This window comes from Papilio machaon, chromosome 10, assembly GCF_912999745.1.
Source record: "Papilio machaon chromosome 10, ilPapMach1.1, whole genome shotgun sequence".
Taxonomy (NCBI): domain Eukaryota; kingdom Metazoa; phylum Arthropoda; class Insecta; order Lepidoptera; family Papilionidae; genus Papilio; species Papilio machaon.
The window spans coordinates 7,049,202-7,061,630 of NC_059995.1; the positions used below are offsets into that span (position 1 = coordinate 7,049,202).

The 12,429-nt window shown below is 36.6% G+C and overlaps 2 protein-coding genes across 2 annotated transcripts in view; both read right to left on the reverse strand.

The window, feature by feature from the left end:
• Positions 1-460: 460 nt before the first annotated feature.
• LOC106718022 (coiled-coil domain-containing protein 40) lies at positions 461-8,070 on the reverse strand. The gene is made up of 19 exons (XM_045679821.1): positions 7,844-8,070; positions 7,251-7,369; positions 6,757-6,895; positions 6,507-6,593; positions 6,204-6,336; positions 5,911-6,068; positions 5,634-5,747; positions 5,295-5,425; positions 5,043-5,185; positions 4,178-4,278; positions 3,678-3,860; positions 3,003-3,248; positions 2,605-2,773; positions 2,253-2,461; positions 1,931-2,050; positions 1,740-1,835; positions 1,426-1,626; positions 1,133-1,291; positions 461-787 (listed from the first exon to the last, which is right to left on the reverse strand). The coding sequence occupies exons 1-19, from the start codon at positions 7,985-7,987 to the stop codon at positions 461-463; spliced, it is 2,979 nt and encodes a 992-aa protein (XP_045535777.1). The 5' UTR covers positions 7,988-8,070.
• Positions 8,071-10,385: 2,315 nt separating this feature from the next.
• LOC106718023 (lethal(2) giant larvae protein) overlaps positions 10,386-12,429 on the reverse strand; it is a 34,480-nt gene continuing 32,436 nt past the window's right edge. Inside the window, exons 25-26 of the mRNA XM_045679649.1 lie at positions 11,508-11,551; positions 10,386-10,722 (exon numbers count right to left, since the gene is read on the reverse strand). Of these exons, the coding sequence (XP_045535605.1) occupies positions 10,594-10,722; positions 11,508-11,551 (173 nt within the window). The 3' untranslated portion in view covers positions 10,386-10,593. The remainder of the gene's footprint in view (positions 10,723-11,507; positions 11,552-12,429) is intronic.

The window sequence follows — 12,429 nt, forward strand, 5'->3', positions numbered from 1 at the left end:
CTGGGAGGGTTTAACACATCTTGATGAAATTAGTCTAGAAGAACACATAGACTTAAGGTTTTTTTTTTATTTTCGACGAAGTCACCGACAACATCTTATGTAAAATATTTGCGGCATTAAAATAATTACTGATGTTTGCTATTTTTTTTTTCAATTAAATATTTGTATAAAAAAAAATTAGGTTAAATTTAAGACAATATTGTTGTGTTATACAGAATAAGTTTATAATAAAGAGTATTATTTGTTATTATTGATTAATTTTATTATTTTATGAAGGTCTAAAGTAAGGTATGAGTACATAACACGTTTATACATTATTATAGATAATTGAAAAAATATCCAAGGAAGATATAGCTGAGACAGCTGAGATAAATATCTGCAAAGAGTGAATTTAAAAACAAATTTCCAATAAAACACACTTTATTAAATGAAATCATCAATTTAATAAACAAAAATCAAATTAAGGACAAGGGCAAGAGTCTAGCGGCTTTTCGGCGACATTTTCTAGATCATTCGGACAGACGCACTGATCTTCAGATAGCCTGGGAGATTGTGTCGGGGAGTAGATATTCAGCGTGTTACTAATTGTCTCCAACTTGTCGCTGAGGTGTGGATACTCCTTGCTGAGGGTTTCCACTATATTCTTCAGACTTTCATTAAGCGCTTTAGCCTGAGTATACTCTGCGATGACGGCCGCTTTAGGTTTCTTCACGCGTAGAATTTGACGTTTTACCGCCGTCGCCAATTCACTGCCCAGACGTTGGCTACGTACCACTCTTTCGAGCAACTGAAAAACAAAGAAACTTGAGATCTCATTGACCGTACATTTTTTTTTCTGGCAACATTTTCTCGCTTCACTAACTGTTGCAACCTTTGCCTACATTAAAGTAAGTATTGTTGATGTCATGTTATCTTAGAAGATAAGATGAGCCAGAGCGAGACAACGCGCAATCGGTCAGTTTTTTTTATAAGAGAAGGGGGCAAACGCGCAGCGGGAACACCAAGTTGTTCATGGACGCCCATGGATATCTGCAATACCAGAGGAATCGCAAATGCGTTCCTTCCTCCTCTTGTCTGAGTCGTGATAACTTCCATCCATCTTTCACTCTACTGTCGATACAGCATCGCTCACCCACTGCTTGTGTCGCTCGGTGTCTTTGCAGTCGCGCAGCAACATGGCGACGTGTTCCTCCAGCTGTGCATTGAGCGCGGCAGTGTCGACAGTCTCGCGCCGCAGTTTACACAGCTCGTTCTCCAAGTACTCCATGTGAGCCTGAGCTTCCTTCAGCTCCTGGAAACAACGCTGTACATTAGCAACATTCAAAACTCGGGTGAAAAAAAGAATTTGCATCTGTAATTTTTGTAGTTGTCTATCATCTGTAAAATCTTCCTTTGATGATGAATGAAATCAGTTTGTTATCTAGCCTTGTTGAGCCTGGTGGCGTCAGCTCTGGCTAGACGCAGCTTGTGGTAGTGAGCAGAGCGAGATTGCTGCGCCCCGCCGTGCGCCTTCTCTAGCGCGGCGGCGGCGCGCCCCTTGTCCGCGGCGGTCTCGCGCCTCGTCACATACAGCGCCAGGTCTTCAGACAACTTCTCCCCGGTGCGGCGCAGCTGGTCGCGACGCACCTGCGATATTACAATTGTAGTCTTTCCTACACGTTCAGGGTCACCGACTCCCCTTGCTAGTTTACATTAGATATATAAAATCAACAAGTAATATGAATATTGTATGAAGTTACCTCCATTCTATGTATTTCAGTCTTCATTTGACCGATTTCCCCCTCCGCTGCTTTTGAACTTTGAATGTTTCTTTTGAGCTCAACAGCGAGAATGCCCTGAAAATATATCACTTTAGTAATAAAAACATTAGTATAGTTGGTAACAACTATGTAACTTTAGTATTAAACTGTTTTAAATGAATAACTGTAACCTTTCTTTGCCAGATCAAAGCCTCTCTCTGGACTCTATCCAGCTCTTGCGTCAGATTTATCTTCTCTTTTTCAAGCGCCTCTATATCCTCCTCTAATTCGATTATTTCTGATTCTGCATCCTGAGAAGAAATAATTTCATTACTTATAAAAGACATTCACGTTTGATTAAATTTTTAGACCTGCGTATAAAAAGACTCCCCTTGTAGAATATGGACTACCAATAAATTGAAAGACAAATTAATTAGAGAGTTAACTCTTTAGGACACAGCATGAACCGCACAACAAGACGTCTAGCCGTTGATGACGTCACGATTCGCGTACCTTTAGATTGGCGGTGTACTCGTGTGTGAGCGCTGCGTGTGCGCGCTGTGCGTCCTCGTTGCGCTCTGTGGCGTCCTTGCGCGTGCGCTCCGCCACCTCGAGCCGGCCGCGCAACATGCGCAGCGAGCGCTCCACGGCCGCGCGCTCGCCCGCAATGCGCTCGCACTCCGCCTGGATGCGCATCGTCTTCTCATTGCAAATTTGGATCTCTGCAATACAAAAACATGCATATAATATTTTCACAAACAGATTTTTCAGGCTTAATTTGTAAGGCAGATACTTAGCTTCATCGATAACAAGCGAAACTGAGTCTTATGTTATTCGTATAAGGTACAAAGTTGTTTGGACTGACGTTTGTTGATGAGGTTCATGTCAGCGAGTATCTTGTGGTGTTGCGCGGCCAGCTTGACGACGTGTCCCTGCAGGCGCAGCCAGTCGTGCTGTGCCCGCTCCGTGCGCTCCCGCAGCTCTCGGATCTGCTGCTCCAGCTCTTGGATGCGACGCTCTTGAGGCGACTTCATCTGCAAACACACATCAGCTATCACAAAGATACGAACATACCTATGGCATACTTTAGTATAAGACTAACTATGGCTTTTAACAGAGATAGAAGTGGAATAAAATAGTTCAAAAGCCTTCCTATCAAAAAGTACATTGTTTTCTAAGCTACCTATTTCATACAGCATCATACATACAAATTGAATGCATCCTTCTGACTATTTTCTCTGCACAAATGAATAAAGAACTTACATCAAATACTTCTTTAAGAGCTATATACTTCTTCATCATGATATCAAGCTCGCGCTGCTTGCGCGTGAGCAGCAGCGTCTTGCGGTCGTACTTCTCCTGCAGTAACTCTATCTCCTTCTCTCTCGCGGCCACCTTGTCCATGCACTCCTCTAACACGCGCTTGTTCTGCGCCTGTCTGCTTCTGTGCATCTCAATCTCCAGCATAATCTTCGCGTGCTGGTTCTCCATTCCTGTTAGTGTCATCTCCTAAAACAGGTACACAAGTTTTGACTAAATGAATATTGGAAATTAATTAGATAGTATTTTCTATTTGAACTATTAAAGGATAAACTTAATTAAATAAAAAAACCATAGATTAAAAAAATGTGAGCCGTCATGGGACGCCTGGCAGATGTGAAACATCGTGTGTGTACAAGTAACATGCATAAAATATTAAATATTATAACAAAATAAATAATAATAAGGATAATTATAACGATAATGATAATAATGTTTACAATGATTATAATGATAATAATAATAAATAATATATACATATATATATATACCTCAGTATAGCGTGGCGACCCGTCGCCACGGCAAGCGTCGCCACGCCAACGATTCGGTTTACAAGTGATCCTATAGATGTTTCACATCAAAAATCTACTAGTCTCTAGTTCGATGTAAGTAACCTACTTGTTTTCTAGACATTTCTCTCATCTTCTTGATGCCGTTGGCCATTGCCTCGACCGCCTTGTCGTTCAGCAAACACTCTTGAAGATTTGATAAAATTTCATTCTCCAATTTTAACTTCAGTTCAGTCTTATGTTGTAAATCCTTTTCGGTGGTTCTTAATATGTTCTTCATTGTTTGATTCTCCTGTTTGACAAATTTAAATTAAATAAAGTAACGAATTAAAAAATTCATCACAATTTGTAAACAAACTAATTTTTAGTTAAAAAATTATAATAGTTGAATGACACATGTTTGACATTGACTAATCCATTTGGGCTGGTGGTCGAAAAGAGATGAACATTGAATACCTTTCAGTTTAGCAAATAAAAAAGCAATATAAAAAAAATACGCAACAAATATCTCTACCGAAACATTCATCCATTGTCTATCAGGTAAACTTGAAGCTTGATTATACAAAGTTTTTTTTAATTACAAACATGAAACAATTAAGACATTGTTACCGATTTCACAAGTTCCTGATCCCTCTCTGTCATCTCAATGGACTCTGTGAGTTCGGCTATCTGTGTTTCCAATGCATCCCGGCGCGCCAATTCAAACTCCACTACAAATCATACTAATATTATAAATAACTAGCTTTTACCCGCGACTCCGTCCGCGCGGAATAAAAAAATAAAAAACGGGGTAAAAATTATCCTATGTCCGTTTCCTGGTTCTAAGCTATCTGCCCACCAATTTTCAGTCAAATCGATTCAGCCGTTCTTGAGTTATAAATAGTGTAACTAACACGACTTTCTTTTATATATATACTAGCTTTTACCCGCGACTCCGTCCGCGCGGAATAAAAAAAAAACTGGGTAAAAATTATCCTATGTCCTATTCCTGGTTCTAAGCTACATGCCCACCAATTTTCAGTCAAATCGATTCAGCCGTTCTTGAGTTATAAATGGTGTAACTAACACAACTTTCTTTTATATATATAATATATATATATATATATAGATGAGAATATTTAGATGGATGTATGGATGGATGCTTGTTTGAAGGTATCTTCAGAACGGCTCAACGAATCTCGATTAAATTTGGCACACATGTAGAACATAATCTGGAAGAACACATAGGCTACTTATAACGTTTCTTTTAATCCGCGCGGTCGGAGTACGCGGGCGACAGCTAGTATATATATGTTATCGACAAATCATAATACCCGTTTGTAATTTGCCTACGAAAATCGTAAAAAAATTGCATACCGAATGAATTCATTCACAATGGACGTTTCGACAATTTTCTAATTTGATTCTGAAGATCCAATTTTGTTGCTTTAAGGTCAAGTTGGCCTTGTAATTTTTATTTTAATGAATAACTTACAATATTTGGTTGCGGAGGCGATGTCGTAATTGATCTTGTCCTTGTTCATTGCAATCTCTTTGCTCCTGTTCATCTCCTCTATCGCGACCTTCTTAGATATCTCCAGGTTGTTTAGTAACGTACGATAGTTTTCTTGTAGTGATCTTAAAAATTTATGAATATTAAATACTGTTGTCTTTTAGTAGCGGACCTGTGAAAATGGTACTCACTTAGTGGAAAAAGGGTTTAAATACTACTTTATCAGTACTTTACTTGTAATCATCCCGCACGGAGTCATACACCCTGTCCCGCTGCTGTATATTCACCAGCACCGAGTTCCACAGACTGACCAGCCGGCGCTTGTCAAGCTCCAAGTCCTCCAACTCGGCCGCGTACGCAGTCACCTGGTAATATTAGTTAAATGGGGGGTAAATGGGGGCTAAGGGTATTGGACTAGCCAATATAACAACATTTGGATCTGTCAACGTCTGTTATAGTATTGTAGATTGATAATAAATATTTAAATTCGTAACACCGTCATGAATAGACTCCAACTGGGTCTCCTTTATACTGAAAATCATGCATGATGTTTGAAAGATAAATATGAAAAACCTTATCATTAACTTGTTCCATCTCCACATTCTTTATTTCCATCTGCTTCTGGAATAGTTCCAGCTTGGACTCCAGCTTCCACACCTCGTTGCTCAAGTTATAGATAATCATATCCTGAAAATGAAATAAATAACTAAAAGTTATATTTGGGTAAGTAATGCGAAAAGAAATACGATAATGATTGGTTGCTTTGTAGTCAAGGACTTCAAAGACCGAAGTATTTTTAATATCATGTTACACCTGTAGTGTAGTATAATTATCTATTAAAATCTCTCACCAGTTGTCTCTTTTCGTCCGCTAGAGCCTTCTTCTCTGTCTTCATCTTCTCGGACATGCGCTGGTTGACCGTCAGATCTGACTCCGTTTCGTCTCTCCAAGCTTCCAGCTGCCGGCAGAGCGTGGTCAGAGCCTCCAGCTCTTCTGTAGCCTCCCGTTCTAGAATATGGCAACATCAGAAACGTCAGAATAACGTTGGAGTTAAAACGAAGTCAACTATGTTCACAGCAACTTTACCGAAGACAAGTTATTGATATTTTGGAGACGCGACAGCAAATCGACATAAGTACTTGCCTTGTATAGCATTTGTGTCCAACTTCTGACGAGCCTGTTTGTATTTTTCAGTGGAAACGCGAACTCTTTCTTCGGAAGCTAATCGTTCCGTTCTTTTCGCCGACAAGGTTTGTTCGTACTCTTCTATAAGGGCCTTTGAAAATATTATAAGAGAAAATGATAACTTTGATAATGATAATGATAATTTTAACAAGTGAATTTATTTTACGAGTATGTAGAACGCCTTCGTTCGTCTAATTTTTATATCATTAAATTTAATTTTTCATCTAAGAAAATAAGTATATGTTTAAAAATTACACGTACTCTTTGAGCGTTGGTATCGTGATCATCTCGGTAGATTGTCTCAAGATCCTTATCGTACGCGTCTTTGCTTTGTTTTAGTTCGTCTTTCTGAAAATAAAACATAAAAACATTGTGTTTATAGTACTTTACATTGTTGAAACTCGAAGATTCCACCGCCGAAATCCTTATCCTTTTAATCCTTAAAAGAAAACTGAGATGATAATATTTATTTATACGACCGTTTCAGCAGTAGGTATTTTTGATGTCTTACCAGTCTTTGTATTTCATCAGCGGCGATTTGGTTTTCCTTTTCGAGGAACCGCTTTAGTGTTTCCTGGAACTTCTGCATGAGGGGATGCGTGGCCTCGAGCACGGCGGGCATCGCGCCCATTGGGCGCTTGCTGCGCCATCTAAAAAATAGATAAATGACAATTTTTATTTTTATTTTACATATTATTAACTTCCAATGTGTCGTTCGAGATATTGCCCACATTTATTTATTGATCAAAACAACTACTTATTTAGATTTAACACTTGGGTTAAGTTAAATAGAATGCTTCATGCAGTCACTGTTGAGCGATTAGCTGTTGACGTTCACCATATCTTAGTTCGTAGTCGGAGCTAAAAATTCTGTCGGCTTCTTGAAGCTATTAACAACTGCTACAAGAATTCCATGGATGCCATTTTTTAGGTTTTTTGGTGCCAATTTTTATAGACATTAGACTGGCATGTAAAATAAACTATTATTTTATCATTTGTGATTACTCATCGAAAGCCTCCCGGCCGGCCCTGTTGCAGCGGCACTGGTCCACAGGACAGCGACAGCACGCGCATTCCTCTTCTGTCGCCGGCGGCACCGTGTCGTAGCACTCGCAAACCGAGGACTGACGAATACATTTACTTATCAACAAAATATCAACATTAGGCCTGAGTGCTTGACTAAGACCTAGTCACTCTTAATATAAGGTAGGTTCCGAGCTCTCGGTATGGACTTATATAAACGACGATGATTATGACACATAGGTTGACATGAATACGTCTGTACCTATTTTTTAGCCGTTATTTTTAGCATTACTAATTGTACTCTTTGATTTTAAGTAATAATGTTAATATCTTAAACAGTTAATTGCCCAAAAGGTTATAAGAAGCCAGGCGTTCGTTCATTGATGATATTAGGAGGCAAGAGAGCAATCTGTCTCCAGAAATCGCTAAAATAGCGAAGTGAATGCCCATAGACATCTGAAATTGCAGTTGCATTCCCTACCTTCATATTTTTTAAACTGCGTCATTACAGAATATTGCTTTCTATTCTGCAGTCTCTGCATTTAATCATTGGATTTGTTGTTAAAAATACTAACCTCTCGATAAACCATTTGCTCGTTCCTGTACTGCAGGCAATGCTCCTCGTGCACCACAATGCCGTGGTCGTCCCTCGGACATACGCAGCTCGGCAGTGCGGGCGGCGGCGACGAAGGTTCCTCCTTACATTTGTCGCATTCCATTCTTAACACCGATAGTATCAATGAGCTTCGTAACAAAATATCTCTAAATCTGCTCTGGGTTGTAAAGCTATTCCAAATATAAAAAGCGTCGTTATTGGTTGCTAGGCAACAGTTGTTGACATGGATGACAGTTTTAATTTTTGTCTCTGCTTTGTTTTATTTAAAACATGGCTATTGTCATCAGACTTAGACATAATTTAAATATAATATATAAAAACTAAAATATGTCCCTTTAGGCAAGGTTTCGAAGATACTGGCAGCGTTCCCCCTTTGAATGGCTAGACTAATTCTTTGTCCGAGGTAGCTGCCAGCTATTCGGTCTCCTGTGATGTCGACTAACCTTTTTGCTGTTTCCTTAAAAAGCCTTCTAGCACTATTATTTTAATGTGGGCCTAGCATGAATATTTGCGACTATTACCATCGTATTGTCAAAAATATATAAATCGGACGTAAAGTACACCAAAAATCTCATCCTAATTTTGACATAATTGAAAATGAAGATACGAAGGTGATTGTCGCAAATATTCGTGCTAGGATCAAAGCTTAAAAAATATATGCGATAAAAAAAATTAGAAACGAGTAATGTTTGTAAGAAAAATTATATGTAGGAATATTTATACCATTACATTGATCAGTCTATAGTACAACAGTTTTATTACCATCGTATTGATTACTTCTTGCCAATTTCTTTCAATTTACGTGTTGCATGTTTATTTACGACTCATAAAACATTTACATACCTACCTTATGTAGCTTGTTGTGGATGTGGTTTTGAACCTTGTTCAAATTGACATTCTAATGGCAAATCATCTTTTTAGCAGACTTAAAAAAGAAGGAGGTTATCAATTCGACTGTTTTTTTTTTTCTATGTGTGTTACCGCGATGCTCCGCCCCTGGTGGTACGATTTTGATAAAAATATTTTAATCGAAAGAAAGTGCTTGCAGATGGGATGGGTTTAAATAACTAGAAGACTAGTAGATTTTTTAGCAAATGTTTGAGAAAGTTAGTCACAACATCCAACAGTCGCTTAAAGTTTGCCCAGTGTTTTTAACCAGCAGTTAAGACCTAAATTTATAAAATAAATAGGGGAAGAAAATAAAATCACTTTAGTCTATCTTAGTATTTATTTTTGTGTAATAATGTCGAATACTAATCGCAATTTTCATATCAAATATTTAAAAAAAATGCTAATTAACATTAATAATAATTGTACATCACTAAAAACGTAAGCAAATTGGACGCGGTACATCTTAGCTCAAAGTCGTCTGATTGGTTAATACTTAGAAAAAAAAGGCAGGCACATTCAACTTAAAAACTATTATAATTATGCCTAGAAATAATCAAACCATCCAAATACAAATTGTGATGAAAGACGCAAATTATTTCTTTGCCAAATACTGTTTTGTAACTTTTTTTTTAAAATATTATATGGCATTTTTTTTGTTACACTTCAGCTGCCTATAAAAAATACAACATAAACAAAATAGTTTTATAATTATATTAATATAAGAATGTCTTAAATAAAAAAAAGAGTTAAAATATTGCAAAAAAAAAATCTCCACTCATTTTTTACTCAAACACATATAAAATACTAAAATATACAATTTAAAAATATGAAATGACGTAATTCTCAATTTAATATTAAAATTGACAATGCCATGGATATTTCAAATGCAATCGATAATAAAAAAAATACTAAATTACTTGTCAATAACCTACAATAAAGTTTTTCTTTACTATATAAAAAAAAGAAATAAATAGGCACGTCACATTCACAAAGAATGTTAAAAAGTTTTTCCTTTTTCACAATAGAATTCAACTGCCGTGAAACACTTTTTAATATATATTTTTGTCTTTATTTCGTTAGAGAGAATGAAAGAGATGCATAATGCATTAATACAAATGTCACCGCAGTGGAGTTCTACCGTTATAATCTTAATACATTAATTACACAATGTAACTTACCTTAATAAAAAACAAACCACAATCAAATTGCAGTAATGTTTAAAAACTGCTATGGCTTTAATTTTTTTTGTACTCAATTAAAAATATGGTATTAACTTTTCCTCGGTCTTAAGTACGAAAAATGATTTTTGTAAATATAATAGAATATAGAAGAAAAAAAAAAGTTTTTTTTTAACGATTCAAACACAAAATTGACATTGTATAAATGTAACCAACTATAAAATGCATAATCTCTTATAAATTAACTTAAAACAGAAAATGTACAAGTGACAATAAAACATTAGTTACAGCTTTAAAAAAAAAATTAAAATCGTTTGACCAATCAGTGATAAAAAAAAAATTTGCATTTTTTAAAATAAAATTCAAAATATATAATTTAATATTCAAAGCTCAAGGCAGTATTCACTATCTCAATATTGAAATGTTTTGCAAAAAAAAAAAATTATCTAATAATTCGATGACATCTTAATAACAATATTTATTATGAACATGATTATAAAGTCATCAATATTAAAAGTCATATATAAAATCAATATTTTGTATCGGATATAATAAAAAAAAATTCAAAAAATGACGTATTCGATACAAATAGTATCAAAGTGTTTGTGTGTGGGGGCGTGTGTTGTGTTGGGGGCGTGTCCTAGTGTGTCTCGGTGGGGGTGGGTGTGGGTGTGGGGGGCACTGGCACAGCTAGCGGCGACCTCTGGCGGTCAAACATCTCGAGGATCAGCTTGGGATCAGTTCCGGCCGGCACCGTTATCGTTCCCGTCTATAGATAACGCCCTCATGAGTACCAACGTACATTCTTGCCTGCGACATTGCGTGACGGTCGATCGCTTTCTAATAAACCATACTAACTTTATCATAGTTCTATAAAACCTTCGTTTCCATGACAACACGAACGAACGTCACAACACTGCGCAGTTTTTCATTAGTATATGACGGGTTTGTTAGCTTTGTATGGATGCATGCAAGGCAATACGCCGAGCGTAGATAAAGAACCACGCAACGAAAAGAGTTACATCTTAGTAATATATTAAACTAACATTTACCTGCGACTCCGTCCGCGCGGAATAAATAATCTGCACAAGAGAAAAAAAAAGTTCCTATGTCCGTCTCCTAGTTCTAAGCTACCTCCCCATCAATTTTCAGCTAAATCAGTTCAACCGATCTTGAGTTATAAATAGTGTAACTAACACGACTTTCTTTTATATGTATATATATATATATAGATTTAAATGTTTGGATGGATGGATGTTTGTATGAAGATGTCTCCAGAATAGCATGATGAAATTTGGCATGGATATAGAATATAGTCTGGAAGAATAAATAGGCTACTAATTATTTTTTTTAATTCCGCGCGGACGAAGTCGCGGGCGACAGCTAGTGTTTAATAAAACAAGTGGTTTCATTTTACATGTATCAGCATTTTACTAAGGAATTATGGGACAATTTTATAACTTTTAAGTGATGGAATTGTTACTATAGCAGATGTAACCCTTTTCGTTGCACGAATGGTATCAGGAACATTTATGAAAGCAAAGTGTGGGGTACCTCAATACGCGTGATGACTCCCTCCTCGCGACTGTGCTCTAGGACTACAAACAAAAACACAAAGCGCCCGTCAAACATACAAACAAACAATAAACATATAAACGGTATAAAGCGATATCTGATTACAATAAACTATATGATTTTATATAATTTTGATTGTTGCATGAATTTATAGCAAAATAAAGTTTACTTTCTTACTAACTAAAGTATGAATTATCATGTAAATTGATAACCTTAATAATCTTGTCTGTCTGTTGCTTTTTACATAAACATATTAAAAAAACATATAATATAATATATTTAAAAAGTAGCTTGTGATACGTCTAAAGCCAAGTCAGCTAAGCTTCAAAGTATGTAAGCATTGTAGGTACATTATATAAATTAAAAAGCAAAGATAACTTTCAATAAGACATTGTACATATTGATATTGTATTACTATACTAGCAGTCGCCCGCGACTTCGTCCGAGCTTATTTAAAAAAACTTAATAAGTAGCCTATTTGTCCTTCTAGACTTTGATCTGCCTCCATGCTAAATTTCATCGAGATCCGCGAACGTTTCTGGAGATACCTTCTAACATCCATCCATTCTAACATTCGCATTTATATCTATATATATAAAAATGAATTGCTGTTCGTTAGTCTCACTAAAACTCGAGAACGGCTGAACGGATTTATCTTATCTTAGTCTTGAAATGTTCGTGGAGGTCTAGGGAAGGTTTAAAAGGCGAGAAAAAATTCATACCGGTATGAAGATTTTTTTTCCTGCGCGCGGACGGAGTCGCGGGCGACAGCTAGTTACTAATATTATAAATGTGAAAGTTTAGATGGATGGATGTTTCTTAGAAGATATCTCCGGAACAGTTCAACGGATCTTGATGAAATTTTCCATAGATATAGAACATAGTCTAGACGAAAACATAG